The 21,924-nt window shown below is 47.4% G+C and overlaps 1 protein-coding gene across 7 annotated transcripts in view; it reads right to left on the minus strand.

The window, feature by feature from the left end:
* LNX2 (ligand of numb-protein X 2) overlaps window positions 1–21,924 on the minus strand; it is a 54,386-nt gene that overhangs the window by 14,581 nt on the left and 17,881 nt on the right. For 3 of the 7 annotated variants that reach the window (XM_036228384.1, XM_036228383.1, XM_036228381.1), the window contains exons 2-6: window positions 17,990–18,476; window positions 8,671–8,918; window positions 7,273–7,472; window positions 4,078–4,446; window positions 506–646 (exon numbers count right to left, since the gene is read on the minus strand). In XM_036228384.1, coding sequence (XP_036084277.1) covers window positions 506–646; window positions 4,078–4,446; window positions 7,273–7,472; window positions 8,671–8,918; window positions 17,990–18,396 — 1,365 coding nt within the window. In that variant the 5' untranslated portion in view covers window positions 18,397–18,476. Of the gene's footprint in view, window positions 1–505; window positions 647–4,077; window positions 4,447–7,272; window positions 7,473–8,670; window positions 8,919–17,989; window positions 21,802–21,924 lie in introns of those variants that run through there. The other 4 variants (XM_036228380.1, XM_036228379.1, XM_036228385.1 and 1 more) reach the window with 4 other exon arrangements.

Below are 21,924 nucleotides of genomic sequence, written 5' to 3' on the forward strand. Positions count from 1 at the left end.
TGGGAATTTTAACTGATTTAGGTGGCATTCCTATGACTTATACTACACGGAGAAATATGCTATACGAGTACCAATCAAAATTTATGCTTTATATGTTTAATAAGCACATATCTAATTCTCTTGTCGTAGGCAACCAGCCCAACTGCTGAATACAGACTTACTGATCATTGTCTTAATTCTACTTTTCCAATCTTATAACCGAGTGTTGCATTTAAAGGAGCAAGCCAAGATAAGTCCCACTTTCGAGCAGGACTAAACAAATAGAAGATTTTTCTGGAAGGCCAAGCCCTTCTCATCAATCGCCTGGCAGAAGGACCTTCCCCATCAGCTGAAGAATTGAGACAGCATGATAGCTCTCCAGCGCAGCAAGGCACACACATTCGTACCCCCAACGCCCGTGCTCACCTTCCCCGACAGAATAACAGCCCCCGTTTAAACTTTACCGGCTGCAGCAATGGCCCTTGGAGGGTGGGTGAATTACAGACGCACGAGCGACACCCCTCACCTTGTGCGAGCTGGGTCTGCTGTAATACAGCGGCTGCACGGGGTGCTGGCTGCTGCTCTGAGTGCCTGCTTCTCGGACGGGGTTCCCCGGCTGGGGTTTCCTTGGTCTGGCAACCGTTAAGTTCACCCTTTCTCCACTGGCCTAGAGAAAACACGCACACGTTACCACCGGTTACTGATGACACCACTGTAAAAATCACAGGCGGTGTAACGCCCGATGCCCCGACGTCGCCCAGAGCCTCGCCTGGGCGGTGGCCTCAAGCGCAGGGGGCGGGGAGGAGGGGGCTTCATTTCTGGGTTAGCGTTTTGGAAATTCTGCACCTGAAACACACACGCAGCTCTAGGACACGCCCTCCCCGACGCCACCTCCCAAATGACCGAGACAAAGCAGTCCGATTGCCCGGGCCCTCATCTCCCCATGATTTCTTGAAGGGTAACTCTGAATGCTTCTTTGCCCCCGTCAAGACTGTCCTTGGCGTTGAGCAGGAGAGAGCAGAGGACAAAAGATAGAAAGGAGGAACAGATTCGAAACTTGATTAAAATCTGTTGTGACTTTTTGAAATAAGTTTTGTGCTGGCTACTCTGGAAGTAATAATCAATGAAACTATGCACGCTTTGTCTCTGCTTGCTATAAATCTGAGTCAAAACAGGACATCGGTTTAAACAGACCTGAAGAAAATGATTGTGGAGATCCTGGGTAACAGTATTTACATGTATGTACTGGGTGTATCTCTCTCACACACATGCCCTAAAGTGTTACAGTAAATTATTTTAGATGTTTATGACTATCATTTTAACAGAGGTCAATTATTTATATATACATCTATCTAGATTTTAAACATACGTTCACAGCTAGTATATTTTAAAAATACTTTATCTTAATATCTACTTTAAGTTATTTTACCTTTGCTTTAACTGGACAGGCCTGATTTATTTGATGCTGACTTATGGTATGATCATACTTTCTAATTTTATTATTATTCCTCTGGGAAAATATGACAGGCTGCTTTTCAGGAAGAAGGGAACTCCCCCACAACCGTTGTCAATAATGTTAAGAAATCACTCTATTTTTAGTTCTTAAATAGGAAAATAAGTGACCACCAATTTAAGGCCCTACTTATTAAAATCATCTGCTTATTCAAGCGTTTTATTAAATAGCTTCAGACAAGTTCTTCGAAAAAACTAAAAGAACGACAGCCAATATATGGCCAGACTTCCAAGACAACGTGTGGGGACTCGATCGATAGGGTAAATGCCAAAGTAGAATATTTAAAATCCTGACAGTCACATCGCTGACACTTCAGATCACATAGTGAAGTGACAAGATGCTCCCTCTGTGACTTTATTTCAATGTCCAGGATCATCTTCAATACTGCTCAATACCTCTTAACCACCAACTACTCCAGAATCGGTCTTTCACCTTTATTGGAAAACCCGTTTACACAAACCTTAAACAGAAACAAGTCCTTGACTTTTCTAGATTACTTAAGAGACAAAACCCTGTGCGTGGGATGGAAGTGGGCAGTTCGGCTTTAAATGATGGGTTTAGGTTAACTTTAAACAGACTGCACATGTAACGCTTCAGGGTTTCAAACATGGCAGAGGAGTTCTGTTAAAGTCAACATTTTTTTTTAAACGCGGGATGCCCGAATGACAATACCCGCAATTCATAAATAAGGAGCATGCCTTGTTGCTGGGAGTATAAACTGGTACGGTCTGACCTTTCTGGAGGGAAGTTCGGTAGTATTTTTAAACTTGAGAATGAAACATAAGTTAGAGAGTACACAGGGCCCTACTACAGAGCTATGGGAGATCATGACGTGAATATGGGAGATCAGACTTATCTGACAAGACACAGTTGACACTGGAAAAAAGTTAGAGACTCGGAATGCACAAGATGAGTCACGTGTTAGGCACGTGTGTACGCATATTCCTATTTATCTGTGGACGTACACATAAAAACGTTTGTAAGGATGTTCTCCACAACATAAATGTTGACATCCTGGGGTATTTACAGCGGAAGCAATGCTAACTTCTTTGTTTTCTATATTTTATCTTCATGATTCTCCTCTTACGACATGGAGGAGTACATGTTATTTTTCTAATCCAAAACAATGAGACTCTTATTTTTGAAAACTGAGCAACTTCAGTTTTCCATAGTTTGGGAAAAATTATAGCCCCAAATATGACACAACTATTTAACTAGCTGGATTATAAAAATTCAAATATGCAACATATTATCATGAAAAATTTGAAACGTACTTTCTACCTGCGCATCTACATTTTCTTGGAAATTTAGTAAAGATATTTACTCAGGAATTAAGAGTGTTTCGACACTGCCTGACATATATATAGTCAATTTACTTCTTTCCAGCTCACTGACCTGACTTCTCAGTTCATTAAGTCCGCTCAACTCTCCCGTTTCCTGTAACAAATCCCACAACTGGATGAACTTCCTTCCCCGGCCCCCGCCCCTCCCGCCGATCTGACTCTCACAGGATGAACCTGTTTTTACGGGTGCAGCAGCTGGCCGGCGTCCACGGGGGATGGCCCGAACGCTGCCTCTGATGTCAAGGACTTTTGAGGCGTCTGATTTCTTTACACCTCAAACCTATGAACTGAGACCCGATAACCGAACGTCCTCTCGATGTGATATGGTTGTGTGTGTGCGCGCGTGTGTGCGTGTGTGCGCGCGTGTGTGTGTGCGTGTGCGTGCGTGTTCTTAATGCTATGGTGAACCAACAAGTTAAAAGACAGAACTAAAAGAGGATTGAGACTTGGGTTTTCTCAGAGCCTTAAATTTTCATTGTCATTTGATTCTGTATAGTATATACATTTTTTAGTGACCGTCGACCTAAATTCCTGATGCTTAAATACATTAATGCTTGGTTTCCCTTATAGTGTTCTGTTAAGCTCACTTAGAAAAAACACATTTTTGTTTACGCCCACACTGGGCTAAAAGCCATGGCGTGGGGCAGAACCTGAGGGTCTTCTCCGGATGGTTTTGTAATCGATCTGTTTTAATGCTCTTACTGAAAAGCTCGTTTTCCTCTAATAACTGTCCTTACTTCACAGGGGCACCGGGAGGACAAATGTTATGATGGGTTTCAAATACTTTGAATTTCTTAAAAGAAAAAAAAAGGCACTATGGAGATAAGAGTTATTCTTAATCAAAGATGATTTTCCCTACGTTTACAGATCCTGAAGTGAAGAAGGAAAGTTCGGAGACTGGGCAGGCCACAGCCTCGCTACTTGTTAGATGTGGACACCTCCCCCCCCCCCCCCGTTCTGTCTGGCAGGAGGTGGGGCCTCGGGACCAACCAAGAAGAGCATGCGATGCTACAGAGCCCTCCCTCTAGAAACCGCCGACCTCAGGTTCGCGGAACAGCGTTTAGAAAACGCCACCTGTGACGAAGTCGCACTAGTGTGGATTCTGGAGAACTGACCGAGCCACGCCCGACTTTCCAACGAGACACCGCGTATCTCCTCGATCACATTGCTGGCCGAGGGACACGAACGGCGACAGGGCAGAGAAGGCCGAGACGCGGCTGGAGCGACGTCTGGAGGGTTCACCTGAATGACCTGCGCGGCCAGCTCGGGCGTCCCGTGCTTCAGGTCGTGGCCGTTGATGGCCAGCACGTGGTCGTTGCTGCTGAGCCTCCCGTCCTGGGCGGCCAGGCCCCCCTCCAGCAGGTCGAGGATGAAGACGCCCGGCTCGTCCGTCCTGCGCACCAGCTTGATGCCCAGCTGCTCCCCGGCGCCACGCTTCTGCAGCGCCACATGGAAAACCTCCTCCCGGGCGGTGCCGCCTTCCGAGTGGCCGGCCGCCCGGCCACCGAAGCGCCTCTCGCGCAGCACGGTGAGCTGCAGCGCGCTGCAGGGCTGCGACAGCACGGCCCGGGCGTAGTTGTGCGACACGTTGCTGATGTCGTAGCTGTTGACCTGCACGAGAGAATGATGAGCAAAGCGTGACGATCTTTCTCTCATCTCCCCGTGTGCAGAAATGTTTATACGCAACGTTTCCCAAAGAGACGAACCTCGAGAAAACGCCATGCGATCATTATTTACAAAGAAAACCACTCTGAAGACAGTTTTAAAATGCGGAGTTCCTAAAATTAACTTACGACGACTAGTATTAAGTAGAGAATGAGGATCACAGGCTGCAGTGAGTCTCGAATTAGCATCCCTGGTTCTGCCCGGTCCTAGCTGAATGACCTCAGGCAAACGACAGACCTTGTCCGAGCGTTTGTCCTCACTGACTTCGCAGATTGGGACGGGACTGAGCAGACAACACTGGCCCGTGAGGAGCGCTAATACAATGTCAGCTCTCTGCTGGAAACCGAAGCGCCGCTGGACCACAGATTTGCCTTCCCAACTGAAAAATGGACTTAAGCTAGAGAAAATAAACCGAGTTTTAGTTTAAGGGAGGTGGCATACTCCGGGTGCACCGCCTCACTTTAGATCAGTGATTTCTACGTTAGCGAAGGCGGATCATCATAATTTCACTCTCATTCTTTAGCACACACAAGTATAATATGTACCTAAGACAATAAACGCAATCCGATACTCACGGAACACTTATTGACTAAACTATCCCTTGAAATAAGTAGTGATGGGTCCATGGACATGTTACATCACTAAGAAAACACACCCGGCTGTGGTTATTCACCACGTTAGAGGGAGAGATTCGCACAACTCTCAGCATTTGTGACAAGCAGAGCTCTTCTCTTAATCTGTCCGGGATGGAAGGGAAGGGAAGCGAGTGTTCTCTACACATCGGCTCTGGGGCAGGTGTTTGCGATCGCCTAAAATTCTTTCATTTTGTTCAGACGAATCTCTGTCAAGCGAGGCCTCCCGCTCCCATTTATTTATCTAGGGTGGATAGTTTTAAACGCTGCTAACTTGAATTTTGTCGATTTTGGCCTGTTGACATCTTTTTTAAATCCAGTCATCGAATTCATAGATGTCACACACAAACGTGCCCTCCTCCCAAATCTGCAACATCTATGCGTTTGGCAGCCATCCAAGTCCTTGAGAAAATGCTGAATAACGTTAAGTCAAGAAAAAATCTTCAAGGCAGCTTCGAAAAGCTGGCCTGATGTGAATTCATTAGCTAATAACCATCATTTCTAGCTATTCGGCTAAGCTACCTGTCTCTAGGGTTCATATTCTTCTACCTTAAATTAAAAACTGTCACCCGTGACTCTGAAACATCTGGCTGAAATCCAGATACAGCCATGTGCAAATATGTAACCTCCTCTCACCTGCGTGAAGCAGGATCTGAAACGTTGGACGATTAGAAAAAGATTTTTCCTTCACGAATGTGTGGTTGCCAGTGAAATTCGAGAACATGGAGACGAAATAAAATACTGCTTCTAGATTTGGTAAAAATTGCATCAGCTAACTCTATCACATTTTTGGCTAAACAGGTTTTGTACCGATGCAATCAACGCACGACTATAATTATTTTCCTTCAAAATCAAAATGCCTCTATCACCGTCGACTCAGATCGAACTGAAAATAACTATTCTCAATAATGTTCTAAAAGTCATATTATTTCTAACAGTGATATTGATGTAATTCTTAACAACAGATATTTTCTTCAAAGTGCCCACAAGGCTGTATAGCAAAAGGCCCAGAGGATATATGTTCTCCTTTTCGAAGAGGCTATTTAATGGAATAACATGTATGTGTATGTATGAGAGAGAGGGAGAGAAGGAGAGAGAATTTTTAAAGGCAGAGTCACATGCTATTACTGCCTAAGGCTGGTCCGATAAGAGCACAGGCCGGCTGGCTCCTTGATCCGTAAATAAACCACCTTAAGGACTCGGGTATTTTCAGATTGGCTCACCGTATCATTAATGCAGCTTATCCAAAATGGAAGACAGCCAGGTAGTAAATACCAAACAGCCTTCTTTCCAAGTCTTCACTGGGAACGACCAGAAATACTTCCCCACATCTGCGTTCCCAGAAGACATTTTTTCTCATACGCAAACATTCTCTCCCCTTTAGGAAGTTACCCATTCTTTCAGCTTCGGTGATCATCTATTCTTGTATGATTCAAAGACCCCGGCCCACAATCACACAGCTCAAGTCCTGCACGGCAGAACCTTTACCATCCTCCCCGCCTCAGTCTCCACGTGCCCGCTCGTAGAACGGCACGTCGTCCCAAGCTAGTTCATTTTTGGGAACAGCTATTTCTTCTTAGAGAAGAAGGTGAGCGTCCCAACAGGGGTTAATGAAGAGCCAGACTGTTCGCGGAGGAGGCTGCATTAGGAGCCGACGAGAGATGGCCGTGAATTCTACCTTAAAATCTGTGACATATAAATTATAAGTAACCAGTGCGACTCAGTCTGTCTTTTCTAGATTTTCGTAATCAGTGTAGAGAAGGGTAAGTCAGACAGTGACGGTAACAGATGGGCAGGGAAAGTAGGCTACGGATAACGCCGATGGGGTAAGAATTTCAGGATGGCTCTGAAAACAGCCAACCGTGGAGCCCCAGAGAGGGAGTCTCGCTGGCCCAAGGAGAACCAGGCACCCTGTGCGGAGTCCACGGCGGACTGAGTCAAGCTCGGGAGAAGAAAAGAATACGTTCCATGTGTATGGGGAAATAGAGAGAAATTACAGAGAAATCCTGACCTGCTCTGCATAGAATGACAGCAAAACTCACCTTGACATAATTCGGGTTCTGCAGTCCCACCACTTTCAGAGTTTTAAATTTACGAATCAGAACAAAAGGGCGCCAATGAACAGGACTGAGGTTGCTACCTGAAGGATCTGGTCCCCAGCGAGGAGTCTCCCGTCCCTGGCGATGACCCCGTCCCGGTAGACTTCCTGGATCACGATGTTTATCAGCGGCGTTTCGTTCCCACCCACGATGCTGATCCCTAGCTGAATGTAAGGGTTGGAGCGGTGGATCTCGATCGTGGTGATCTCCCCTTCCGGTAAACCTGGTGGCTGCTGCGTGGCTGCAAATGAGAGAGAGAGAAACAGACGGCGAGAAAATCGAGATTTTAGATTCTGGTGTTCCGCAGGGAAATAAGTCATCTCGTGTTAATAAGTTATTGAGATGATTAATAACTAAGTAACACCACTGGGAAAAAAGAGAATGACCAAAAATATCTGTTTAGATAATCTGTTCAGATTCTCTAAACGTTTCCTCTTCTGGAGGAATAATAATAATAAATAGCAATAACTGACAAGTAACTACTATGTATCAGATCACCGGGGATGCCATAGTGATCTGATAAAGACGCGTTAAGAGAGTGTCACCTTGTCCTAACTGATAAACGTCTGAACCACGAACAAATGCCACCACGGCACGGTGGTACAGAGACGAGGGCACCTGCCGAGCGTGTGACCACAGTCATCGCGTCGGGCTCTAAGGAGCGGCTCCTGAGCTTTAGGGGACGAAGAACAGTTACAGCTGTGGCGGGGACAATTTGAAATTTGCAGTGAAGTTTGGACTTTGCGAGAGGAAGTCATACGTAAAGGTGAGCGCCCGGGGCCGGCTCGCGCAACGGGTCCCCGATCGAGGACCGCGGGCTTCGTGTCTGTCCCTAGCGGGGCGTCCAGTCAGACTGGCGGCCACCACGGGATGCAAGAGTCGGAAGCGTGGCCTTGGACACAGACACACAACCCGGTCCTTTCCCGGCCGTATGAGTGGGGCTGGCCACTCTCTTAAGACTCGGTTCTCGAACCATAGAAAAGAACAACTCAGGATATTGTCGCAAGCGTTTAATCGGTTACTACGTGTCACGCGCCTGGCCCTGGCCTGACACAGAGTGCGCACTGACTCTGAGGAGTCCCTGCTGTTCCCGGCAGCACTGACCTCTCAGTGAGCCCGCGAGAAGAAGCACGTTAAGGACAGAGAGGTCACGGACTGGACTGTGATGGAAGAGGGTGGGGAGGGGTCACCTCCCTGGGGGGGGGGGGCACGTCCTGTTTCTAAGACGCAAACTGTTAGGATTGTGAATGTGGGGAATCAGGTGGCGTGTGGACTGCATCTCAGTAAAAGGGGGAAAACCGCATGCTGGGAAAACGGGGGAGGGGCAGGAAGGAAGCGTCCGATTTGGAAACGGGTGACAAATAAGAGAGAGAGAGAGAGAGGGGCAGGGGGGGGGAAGGGAGGGGGAGGGGGAGGGGGGAGGGGGGAGCAGCACACACCGTCGGCGGGGACGCCCTCCTCGAAGGCGGGGTTGTCCAGGCCGGGCGCCTCGGTCCACGCGGGCAGGGCCGCCGAGGTCGGGGTCCGCTCGGCGGGCACCGTGCCGGCCCCCGGGCCGTCCGCCTCGGGGGCGAGCGTCCCCGGGGGCTCCGGGAGGGCGCCTCCGTTTTCGTTCTCGGTCTCGGGCGGGCTTTTACTGGTCTTCCTCCTCTCCAGGGCGTCTCTGCGCTCGGAGGCTCCGGGACACCTGGAAGAGAGCGTCGGGCGGTTTCTGGGCGGTGTGAAGGGAGCACGGTGACAGCGGCTTGCACCCCGCGCGCGGGATGGCAGCGGCTTCGGAGCGGGGGGCGCCCGAGGAGCCCGGCGCGGGCGGCGCGCGGTTCCGACCCTGCTGGCCGCGCGAGCTCCGGCCTTGCCCTCCGCCTGGCGGCTTCGAAACCAGCTGGGGCACGGCCAGCGGCCTGCCTCGCAGCTCAGAGCACCGCAGCGAAACGTCGCATTCGGGGACGTGCCAGCTCCCCGAACACACGCGCAGGGGTCTCGAAATCCTGATCACTCAACCGTCTTTCCCCAGGTTAGATGGCTCAGCCGCAGGAGCGGAAGTCAGGTCTCCGTCCTGAACGAGCCCCGTGCCCTGACTTGGACGCTGAGTGCCACTCCGCCTCCCACGGCCAGGGTCACCTACGCCCTCATCAGTGGGGGGCAACACATGGGAAAGCCCAGCAAAGCCCCAAATCACGTTACGACAGACACAGAAGGCGACCCAGAAAATCCATCTCCCGGTTTGTGAAACCCGAACGGTGGCGTTACAGAGACGCCGGGTGAGCCGAAGAACCATTCCAAGTCCCTGGGAGATGGGCAAGCACCCGGGAACGGCGCCTGGCTCCCGCTCGCCTTTACTCATCTAAGCGAACAGGAAAGGCGGGCAGATGCTTGTTCAAACACAGAAACGAAGGTTTCTGCATCAGCGATGATGGCGAGGCGCCCGCTCCTCCCATCCGACACTCTGACACCCGACACTGCTGTGCAGCATGACGGGGGCTGTTCCCGCGGGGGCCCGACGAGCGATTCCGAAAACTGCAGCACTGGAAAAGTTATTTTTGTCAAGTGAGCGCATTTAATTAGAAGTGTTTTTAAAATACCTTATTTGATAAAAAATTTGAAAGAGTGGATCATAAAAATATTTGTGACTAAAAAGATAGATTAAATTCCCCAAATACACGTCATACACAAATACGTGAGCAACGGCTGGTCTCCAATGGCAAACACGGGCTAGAAATAGGAAATAAAGAAAAGAAACAATGTGAACACCTGGGAATTAGCCCGGCGAACAACTGAAAATCCTACAAACTAAACAACTACAAAGCTTATGTTGCAATTGTTAAACATGCAAAAGTAAATGTGAAAAAGAAAACGGCAAGTTGTTAGATAAAGAAACACAGATACTTAAATTCCCAGTGAGACGGCGAATTGCTAACGGGAACTAAATTAAGCTATTTAAAAATGACGTCGCGTGAAAATACGAAAGGATGTGCGTAGCCAGCATTAGAGGAAGACGACCTTCGGGAACACCCGTATTTAAACAAGATGGACCCGCTGAGGAGGCTGAGACAGAATGACCGGACGAGAGGGGACGATGAGAGAGAGACTTCAAAGCAACCAAGGGAGACAGGCGCGTCACCAAAGAAAAAGTGGCCGATGCTACACAAGGGGAAAACGAGGACCGAAAAGCGTTGGTTTGATTGGGCAATGAGAAGGCCATGGTGACCCACCTCAGAGAGGACGCTTTGGTGACGAGGGTCGACGCCTGAGTATATACCAGCATTTCTGCTCACGTAATACAACCATTGACAAAAATCGCTAAAAACACCAAAATTACAGGGCTCGAGGGAAAAAGGGGCTCGGGAGAGCCCACTCAAAACCCATGCGTCTGGTAATGAGGAATGCCTGCTAACGGGAATGGGTTTCTTTTGGGGATGCTGAAAATGTTCTAAAAATCAGAGTGTGATGACGGTTGCACACTTCTGTGAGCACAATAAAAATCGCTAAAGTGTGCCCTTTAAAAACAGGCGAATTTTATAGTAGGTAAAATAATAGCTTTATCTTAATAATTTTTTTTGTTTTTTAAAGGACAGTAGGGGAATGAGTACATTGGGCCGGGCTGGGCAGAGAAAACTCGTGACCAGGCAGCTCCGAGCTGCCATCCTCAAGTTTGTAAGCTCACAACTGAAGGAAAAAGAGGAGAAACCAACTTTTGTTGGGTGTCTGATCTGTGCTAATCGTTGTGAAAAAACCTTCACATACAGAATCTCGCCGAACCCCCACAGCCACGCTATTATGCCCACCTTCAAAACGGGAAAGTCGAAACTTAACTAAGGCAGCATGACGTAGCTATTAAGTCGCAGAGCCAGAATCCAAACACGCTCGGGTCTGATTTCAAAGACGTCTGCTCTTGCCAGGGACGTGCTAAGTTAGTTCTACAGTTCTTTTTCTAGGCCTTAGGAGCATACATGAAATGTATTCTGCACACTTGTCCCTAGGAACACAATCATGAAACGTTACAAGAAAGGGCTGAGTAATCATTAAAAAACAAACAAAATCACAAACAGGAAAAAAAGAAAAAAACATACACATCGTATTTAATGGAGCATTTACCAGTAACAACGCAAAACGCAATTGGCCCTGGCGGATGTAACCCGGATGATTCGAGCAGGTAACTCGGTGTAGCAGGAAGCTAGTGCGGAAGATATTAAAAAGGAATAAAAGCAGAAAAGAAATGCACGTGACATTTAGTTAGACCAGGCGAGGCAGGTGGAAGTAGAGCTGAGACCGCGAGCGGCCCTCAGGGCCCCGGAGGCCGAGGGCTCTGCTCCCTTGGGAGGGGTCTCTGGATGCAGGTGTGTTTTGAAAATTTCTTAAATGAAACCGAATGGCTGTTGCAGGAGGGACTTTTCCTCACTTGCTGAGGGTTACCCTTCCATTCCCATATTCCGGCTCTCCGTACGGAGGAACAATCACATGAGAACTAACTGGATTTGTGACAGAGCGGCATCATTCCCTGGTGGGACAATGATTCGCAGCAGGAAACGAAGTGTGACAGACCTCGCTACATCGTTAGCCGCAGTAGTAGCATTCCTGGAGGTGGCAGAGGTAAAAAGACAAACGAACGATGCACTGTTAGTGCCAACTCCAGGAATATAAGCATCTCAGAAGCAAGGAAAACGATACGAATAGTTACAGAGTAAAACGTGGAAAACTCAATCCGAGCAGCGACAGTGAAAAGGGCAGGCGAAGGGTATCTGGGAAGCCGCTTCTCCCTAAAGCGGCGTGAACATAGACAGAAACGGTCAGACCCAACTACTTCTGGGCTCCAGAAATCAGCCGGCGTTCCGTGGCACTCCTGAGAGCGTCTGATCAAGGGAAGTGGCCGAAGCTCTGCAAACGCAGAGAGCTCTGCGGCATGTGGACTTGGCCTGTTCCCACCCCCACCTCCCAGCGCCACAGCAGCCTGGGAAAGGGACAGAGGAGGCCGGCAAGCGTCGGCGAGGTGGACCGCAGTGCCCCCACGGCCCCGTGCCTCGAGAACTCTCACTGCTCGACCTCTTGGTTCCCTGGAAGACCCCTCTCGCAATGCTGTCTGCATCTAGCCCGACTCGGAGGTCGCCCAGTGCAAACTAACTTTTCGCTGAGACCAGCTGTCGAAAAAAAAAAAATCACAGGCAACTGTTTAAGATTGTGGCTGCCTAAGGTGGGCAAAAGACTAATCAACAAGTGTAAAGAGAAAAGCTAGGGAAAGAAATGCTCACAGGGGTCCCGACATGTCCGGGCCACGTGCACACACAGGAGACCACACAGCGGGCAGTGAGCCCGCACCCCCTGCTGCCCCTGCCACCCCACGGAAGCCGGACATGAAGGCTCAGGGGGCGCTGTCAGCTGCCTGGGTGCTGACACGTGCCCCGCCGTGCACACAGCGCCCCTAGGAGAGCCTGGGACATTTACTGCTTACATGCATTCAAGGGACCTTCTGTCCAGTCATTAGCTGACCAGGAAGCTGAGCAGAGATTTTGCAGAATTAGTTTGGAAAGGCCACTGAACAAAAGAACATCAAAAAGCAATAACGAATCCTGGAAAGTGTGAAGAATTTGATTTTCAGAGTTGCCCCGAGGAAGCCCAGACATTGGCCTTACTACCAGACAATGACTTAAATCAAGTGTCATGACAGAGGAAACCGTGTCTAAAAAGCTAAGGGAAAATATGAGAATGATGTTTCACCAAATAAAAATATCAATAAAGAAATTATAATAAAGAAACCAATAGAAGAAGTTCTGGATCAGAAAAGTATAATAAAAGAAATGAGGAATTCACAGCAGGTTTGAACAGGCAGAAGAAAGAACTGGTGAACCTGAAGATAGGTCAACTGAGGTTGTTATTCTGAGGAATAAAGAGAAAAAGTAATAATTTCTTAAAAAATGGCCAGAACCTCAAGTTCCTGTGGGCACTGCAGAAAGGGAGTCCCACAAGGAGTCAGAGGGAAAGGGGCAGAAAGACCACGCGAGGACGAAATGACCAACGTCTTCCCAAGTGCGACAAATCCTGGAAGCAGCACGAGGAGCACTCATCACCCAGAGGCGGCCCTCAGTGGGCCGAGAGCTGACTCCGCGTCAGAAACCGTGGGAGCCGGAAGGCCGTGGACGACACAGTCCAACCGCTGACAGCGCCACGGCCACCACCACCAAAACCTCTCGGCCGAGAAGTCTGTACCCAGCAAAACAATCCTTCGAAAACAGGGGGACCGAAGACACTTCCAGATAAACAAAGAAGAGTCTCCTGCGGGCCGATCTGCCCTACTAAAAATACTAAAAGAAGTTTTTCAGGCTGATAAGAGAGGACAGTACCTCAAATGCATGTTCCCCAATCATGATTAATTCAAAATGGATCAGAAACAAATGTAAGAGCTACGGCTATAAAAGGCTGAGAAGAAAACACAGGTGTAAATTTCCATGACCTTGAATCAGGCAGCACTCCAAAAGAACAAGCAAACAAGGAAAAAATTGATAAACTGGACTTCATAAAAATTAAACTTGTTTATCCTTCATAGGACATAGGAAAGTGAGAAGTCAACCTATGGGAGGAGAAAAAATACTTGCAAATCATATATTTAATGAGGGTCCAGTATGCAGAATATACAGAGAATGCTCACAACTTATAAAAGAGAAAGCGTCCATTAGAAAAATGGGCTAATGATACTGAGCGCCTCTTTGTGTGCTCACTGGCCATTTAAATATCTTCTTTGGAGAAATGATCTATTTCAATCCTTTGCTCACTTAAACTTGACTTTTTATTGAGTTGTAATAATTCCGTATATATTCTGGATATTAGACTTTTAGCAGATACGTGATTTGCAAATTGCATCTGCTTTTACATTACAGATGAGGAAAGGATGTGGGTAGGAGTAACTTCCCTCCAAGCGAAAATGCGAATTTAAGATAACAACCTTGCTTCGGTCCACCCTTACCCCCATTGGCTCTGAAACCATCTTATGAACTAGAAAAGCTCTCAGCATGGAAAACAGCTTCTTTAAACGGCCTCTCTATGTTGTACAAACTTTTTACAATACTGTTAAACTGTAAGGTTTTTAAAAGGAAAAGAAAAATGGTTCTGAACTTTGCTGTAAACTAGGGCTTAAATGTTCAGTTTAATAACGACGAGGCAGGGAAGATGGGCAGAGTTGGGGCGGGGGCCGGGGGATCCCCGGCGCTGGGTGGAAATGCACAAAGCAATTTCTCAAATGTTATGCGCTATTTCTTAAAGGCTTTATTTCTTCTTTCGAAGTTGAGCGCTTTCTCACGTCTCTTAAAACTCTTCATTGCTTCACTAATATATCATGGGTCGATAACTAGTAACTTCATTTACTTTCATAAACACTTCACTCTCGGCTGCAGGAGGAACCGTCGGCCGTTCTCGATCAGAAGCGGATTCTGAAGAGCAGAATTTTCACTCAAACAGGGAAGGTAAGTTTCAATTCAAAATTTCAGGCAAACTACTCCTAATGCTGTATTTCTACTAATAATTAAGAGATTTCCACATCCTACAAATCCAGGAACAAAGGCAAAACAGTCGTATTACTTTTAGACAAAGAATCACTGTTGCTGGTGCTCAAATTCTAGAGATTTCGATGAAACACACCGGTGTCCAACGAATGCGTGATATTGTGTACAGAGACGCCCAGTCGTAATGATCATATCCTGTGTCTGCGATATCACTTGTGGCTCGTTTGTGTTGGTTTTAAAACTGCGGACACTTTACCTCCTCGTGTCACAAAGTGAGGCCTCTGTCCCCTCCCGTGGCATCTCAGCGGACTGCTTTACACAGAGTGGCGGCATAAGGCAGCTATGCGACTTCGAGGCTGGGCCATACAAGACCACGTGGCTTCTGAAGAACACGGAGTGCCGCGTAAGAACTTCAAACGCCCGGAGGCCGCCGTGCCGGCGTGACCACTGCCAGGCCCTCCGGCCGGGCCCACACCTCCAGTTACCTTCATCACGGTGCCAGACGTGGGCGTAAAGAAGCCAGCTGGGAAGTGGTCCTCCGGTTCCGGCCGCTGCAGTTCCTGGGTTCCGGCTCTTCTCCGCTGTGGCCCACGCGTCATCTGACAGAGACGAGTGTCCCTGTAGCGCCCTGTCTGAGTCCCTGACTCACAGAATTTAGGGGCAGAATCGAATGCTTGTTTTATGTCACTATATTTGGGGCGGTTAGTTTCTCAGTGATGGATAACTAGAACACAGGTCAACAATTTAATTGAACAAATATTAGGCGAGTGTCACCTTTGGGCAAGGAAATTCAAAGACAGGTAAATACACGGTTCTGACCCCTGAGGAATTTACAACCCAGCAGCAGATGCCAACCCGCTATCAGCTCCCAGAGTCTTAACAGCCAGAACGGCGTCTGGCACACGGTAGGTGACAAATATTGGCTGAATGGACAAATTAACTACAGACTGTTTAGGGCTGAGTATTGGGCTCACTTTGTGACACGAGGAGGTAAACATCTCTACCTGAATTTTCAACATTATTAATGGAGAGACTAGAGAAAGGTCAGGCTGTTCATCATACATCTGTTCAAATGGGATATAAATATTCTATTTTAGAATTTACCTTTTCATTTTGCATAATCAATAGTTACTCTTAGCTGCTTATATCAATCGAGTCACTTACTTTTTCAAATCATTCACATTTTTTAATGCCTTTCACAATATAGGCCTAAGACACTTTGAAAATAATTAAATTAGCAGCTCAAATGTTAAGAAGCACATTTAAAAATGGAATTTTCAACTAGACATAATCGCTTAGCCTTTATCGACCTATAAATGAGAGGACGTTGTGTAATTCCCAGGTTTTTACATCATCAACCTAAATAGCTTCATAGAAAGTACTGGTCCTTCATCTGCACACAGGCACACGTCAGAGACACTGCGGTTCGGGTCCAGACCACGGCAATGAAGCGAGTCTCGTAATAAAGTAGGCTGTAATATTTTTGCTGGTGGAGGGTCTTGCCTTCGATTTGTAAAAAAAGCCAAAAAACAAAAAAAACACAAAACACCAAAAACCCCAAACCCTCTCGCGCCAAAAAAACTCAGCACCTGTGAGCACAGTAAAGCGTAAAACCAGTTACACTGGCACTAAATTCTCGTATGATTTAAGTGAATCCTCCTGAAAATTTGTAAAAATTTGATCTCATCGCTATCAAAATAATTAATAACTGACTTGGGACTTTGTTCAGTCCCTCTACCATCCCGTAACTGATGCTCATAAAAGAAACCTATCCCCTAAAAAGGTCAGTTCTACCGAGAGAAACAAGAAAGCCTACAATACCCTTCGCGCTCCATCGTGACCGGGCCTGACTGAGGCCAGCGCGTTCAGAGTTCGGTGTCGGCTTCCAGGTCTCTGCCTCCGTGTTCAGAGTCTGTCCTGCTGGTGGCCGCGAGGCAGAGACCCGAGGCCATGTGCATTTTCAGAAGTCTACATATCCATCCCGCGCTTTCTCTTAGCCCTTATTTTTACACAATACAGCTTGGATTTAAGCGATTTCTCTGTAAATCTTCGTGTTTCTGATCTTTTAATAACACGTTCTTTCTCACGTATCTTAAATCATGTCTGATTAGTACACTCATTCTATCACACTGACACTCAGTGTTACAACGCGCATGCTCGTGTGAGTATGACACTCTTCCTAGCGCGTAGCAGTGGAGAGCGTGGCTCAAGCTGAGTAAGGTCAGCGTGGTGTCCTAGAATGGTAAATGACAACATGACGCTTAAGTCTAACTATTCCTTTAACTAGCTCTAAATCTTTGACCCGGTTTCCTGATTTGTAAAGTGAGGGGATTAGATTAGATAAGTCTATGATCTCATGTGTGAGTAACATGACAAGCTGTTCTATACCTTGTTGTTAATATATATATAAAATACATGTAAGTATAATAAATAGTGTTATTTCTAAGTCTATTATATTGTACTATGCATTGTTTCACAATCAAAATTACTGCAGCTTTTTCTAAGAGAATTTTTCTAAGAGTTTATTTGAGCCAAACCGATGACATATGCAAAATGACTATCGCTTTACACAACACACAAGTGGTTTAACTCTGAAATTTAGCAATATATGCATTTATTTCTGTCATTTTATGTGATCCGACCAACTTGACATGAGATGTATTTTAATCCTTCCTAATGGTATCAATGATTTCAAAGACTGAGAATTTTACGAAAGTCAAATGATAAAACTCACTAAACAATCAGCAAACTAAATTACTTAAGTTTTAAAAAGCTTTTATTAGTAGAACAAAATAACCACTAAATGTTTAAAGTTTCCACACCCCTAGTTCTTGTTCAGTCTGATCCCTGAACACAGTCTTTATATCAGCAAATAAAATCATATATACTCATTTTCCCGTTACAACAAAATCATCACTTATATTGGCTACAAAATATCCCAATAGTTGCTATACTATCATACTTTTAACTCTTCCCCTACTGTTAATTAGATCGACTCCAATGAACTATGTGCAATGTTGCAGTGAATGTATACAATCTTTCCTTCTTAGGATAATAAGCTAGATGAAAGGATACTTACATCTACGGTTTTTGAAACAAAGTGCCAAACTGCCTTGCAAAAAGAGTCTACCGTTTTAGAGTCTACCCTGTTTCCGTATGCACGTTTTTTGATAAATAATAAAGCTCAAGACTATTCCGTACGACTTACTTATCGTTATGTCCAGTTTTTTTTTGAACACCTTCTCTTTCTTGCGAGTTTGCTGCTTACCTGTTTTTGAGGTGCGCCTCCAGGTCACAGCGCTGCATGACGTCTTGACACACGGAAGAAAACGGACATGACACTAATAACTTGTCCAGAAGTTTGTGAACTAGGATGCTAGACTTCTTGCACAGCTTGAAGTGGAGTCTTTTGCGGTCCAAGGGGCAGAAATCCTTCTCTTGCAGGAAGTTCCGGAGGCACTTGCAGCAGAACGTGTGTCCGCAGGGGGTGTCCAGCGGCTGCAGCAGGGGCTGAAGGCAAATGTGGCACACCAGGTCATCGTCCACGTCGTCCTGGTAGTTGTACAAGTGGTTTTCCCTTGTCCAGTGCTGCTGGCCACATTCGAAGCACAGGGGGTTGAAGGAGGACGAGGACGTCTGGTCCACGGATACCATCTCGTCACTCGCCGTTCCCATTTTGAAGCACTTTCTGGATTTTCACACGCTCGACTCCCACTTCCGGCTGCGTTCCCGTCACTAGAAGGTGACGTGTCTGACTAAAACGAACGGGGAAAAAAAAGTAATTAATATCCATCGAGATGGGCTAAGAGCATCAACACGACATCACCGGTTAACTTCTTTTTTAGTAAAAAAATTAAAATTTAGATCAGGTAATAAATTAGTCATAAAAACGTTAACATGAAATTAACACATTTGCTAGTTGGCTCAGAATGACTTACGCTGCCAAGTTTGCAGTAAAAAAAGAAACTGTGATGAAAAGGAAAGATGCCAAATATTATATGGTGTGATGTAAGAAACAACCAATTTGTTTTACTGACTGAAATCCTAATAACTCACTGCTCGATGGTTGTTTTAGAGCCAATTAATCTACACAGTATGCTAATAACGCAATTCGAGGTACAGTACCTAACACGTTTGCACTAGTGATCCTAGTCATGGTTCTTTGCCTCTGATTTTATGCATTTATAGGACTAAACCAAAATTGTATCTTTGAAATGTAGTCTCAAGGATAATTTGGTGTCTGCTAGAAAAAAAAAAATAGACCTTTGCTCTGCGCTGTTTGGAGGGAAATGGATTTCAAAATACGTCTAATCTGAATATTCTCTTCATATATAACATTATAGGAATAAAATCTGCATAACGTCTATAAATAACATCTGCGCGAACTCCAGAGAATGTAATACTACGTTATGCCGTCGAGAGAGGAGAAACCTGCTCCGATTCAGCTAGACGGACGAGACCTGCTATCGGTTTCGGTTCCAGCTCTCGTCATTCCACACTTGCATTTGTTCTGGCTCACTCAGGGCGGCCATGTGTGCACGCGTGTGCACGTGTGTGCGTGCGTGTGTCCTCTCCGACACAAGACTCTTACGACGGCCGGCCCCAGTTCGGCGCGGGCCACCAGGGGACGCCCCCTTCGGATGAGGTTCCCGTGCTGCGTGCCGCATCACCGGGGGTGACAAAGCCATCTCTACGGGCAGCAGCTGTCCGTACTCATTCTTCTGTCCATATGTACAATATCGAGCACGTGCCACGCACTGAGCAAGGGCGGACGAGGGGCAGGGCGAGGGCGGCTGAGGAACTCCGGGACTGAAGTCCAGCGTGACGAGTTCTCTGAGAAGGTGATGCGCAGGGTGCCGTGTGAACACAGAGGGAGACGAGGAGACCTGGGGCCTGGCTCCAGGTGGCTTTGCGGCCGGAAATACTTTCAACAGGAGACAAAAATACGGACTGCCGAGTTAGCTGTGACAGCAAACATGAGCCAGAGAGAAACGGACAAGGGCATCGCGATGCTGAGTCACAGGAACCTGAGGGGGCTGGGTGAAGAAACCGTCCCCGGGGCAGGGGAGTCAGGGGACTCGGCTCCCGCCCAGGGACGGGGAGGCGGGACCCCAGGCTGACGCTCCGGCACGTGCTCCAATGATGACATTCCCCTCTCACCACACACGCGTATTTGCTACTTTATTTACTTGGCATATTTAACAGAAAAACAACACTAACATTTCAACGGCTGTAACGAGAACTGCCATGACTTACAAGGGGGCAGGGAGGGACAGGATTCGGATGGCATGGCCTTAGACACATCGTGTGGTTCCAGAAACTGCTTAATAAAACGACGGGGAGAGTAGCCTGCGATCAGGCCTGGGAGCAGCGACATTGAGAGGGCAAACGTCCCTTCTGCTCGGGAACTCCTGGGCCTTATTATTCTTTACCCTCCGAGCGGTGGAGCCTTCCAAAGGTCAAGGGCGAGGTCTGCGAGATCGGGGAGAGAGAGTCCACTTGTCTTGGCGGCCTGCTCCGTCGGCCCGGGCCCGCCGACACAGAAGGCCCCAGATGCCTGCTTCCTACACAGGCGGGAAAGAGGGTCACGTGCCCGCTGCTCTCCGCGGTGACAGCGGTTTATTCTAATTCTTCCTGGCCTCAGGAAAATATACTGCAATTCCAGCCGCCCACATAATGACTAGGAAAGCATTTCTCCTAGGACTATTATGCTTTAGCTATTTTTTTTTTTAAATCTCTAAATAACTTTTAGTTCTTTGGTTGTTTTCATTGTATCGCAAAATCTTTTCAAGAGGAAAAACAACATGTTCCCACTTTAAATACCCAGTCGTTGCATACTGCCAGCCCCGAAATACCTCTGTCACCGTGAAATAGACGAAACTCATCGCGGGCCGAACACGTGCGTATTAACGCCGATCCCAGGGCTGCGAGGCCGGACGACGTCAGCGGTCACCCTGCGGCCACTGCGTGAGGGTGCGAATCCTCCCTAAATGTGTTTCTTTCTCATATGTGAAGTGGGGTAAACGCGGTGCCTGTCTCAAAGGGCTGATATAAGGAGCAAATAAGCACGTGTGTGCGTGTGCGTGTGTGTGTATACATACATACATACATCTTAAAACACTGCCTGACCCATGGTAGATGCCATAGAAGTGTTAGCTATTATCACTATTACTAAAGAAGAAAAAAGAAAGTTCACACAGATTTTCATTTGCCCAAAGCCATACCATTTATAATCGCGGTGACTGCCGTGATTACGGGACAGAGGCCGGTATTCCGTGGAGGCCTCGCTGTGTGAGGTTCGTAAGGACCAAGGCGGCGGACCCTGTTTCTCCAAGCCCCGATCCCATCTCTCTATTCTCGACCCCGGCAGATGATTTCATTTCTCCTTGCGCACAAGCCCACTATGACACGTGACACTACTCACACCGCTGTCCCTCCCTAGCCTACGAGCTCTTTAAGCTGGACGTCCCACAGGGGAGAAGCTCAGTAAATGCTGAGTGACCGCTGGGCGACACCATGCTTGCTCACTCTTGGTTAGTTTAGGTGACCAGAAATACATCTATGTAAATGGGAGGATCTGCCCATGTTTACACAATTCCGATTTCAGATGTGCTATAAGCACAGTTTGAAATATTAAAGTACAAGTTAAATACATCACTGCCTTAAATACTTCCCAGTGTGTAGCGCAGTGTGTAACTTTACAAACGACATTATCTGTTTATCTAATATTCCAGGAAGAGTGAAGAGACAGAAACTACTACATTGGCCAGGAATGTTACACCACATTCGAAATAATGTCTTGACATAGAGCCAGTGCAGTGTGAAGGGCGCTCGAAGGCACGGTTCGCCGCCCGACGCCGTCAGGCTTTCCGGCCTTGCTCTTCCCGATCCACGGGACGAGGACGTCCTGGCGCGGCACGAAGACTTTCGGGGAGCATTACGGCTTCGCCACTGATCGGGCCCCTCCGAAACCGTGTGTCCTTCGGGTCGTTTCTCCGGACGTTACTGATTCAGGTGGAAGGGGCCTAACTGGTCGTAGCCTGGGAGGTCCCGTGCAGAGACAAACGACAGTGAGCCACAGTGAGCCACGCCCTACCACCGACGTAAGCAGCTCTGAGGCCTTGATGCCCAGAGCCCGAGGACGGCCCCTCCTCCCGCGTCCTCCCGCCAGCTCCTGCTCGGCCCGGCGGTCCAGGCGCACAC

Source organism: Rousettus aegyptiacus, unplaced genomic scaffold (assembly GCF_014176215.1).
Source record: "Rousettus aegyptiacus isolate mRouAeg1 unplaced genomic scaffold, mRouAeg1.p scaffold_m13_p_11, whole genome shotgun sequence".
Lineage (NCBI taxonomy): Eukaryota > Metazoa > Chordata > Mammalia > Chiroptera > Pteropodidae > Rousettus > Rousettus aegyptiacus.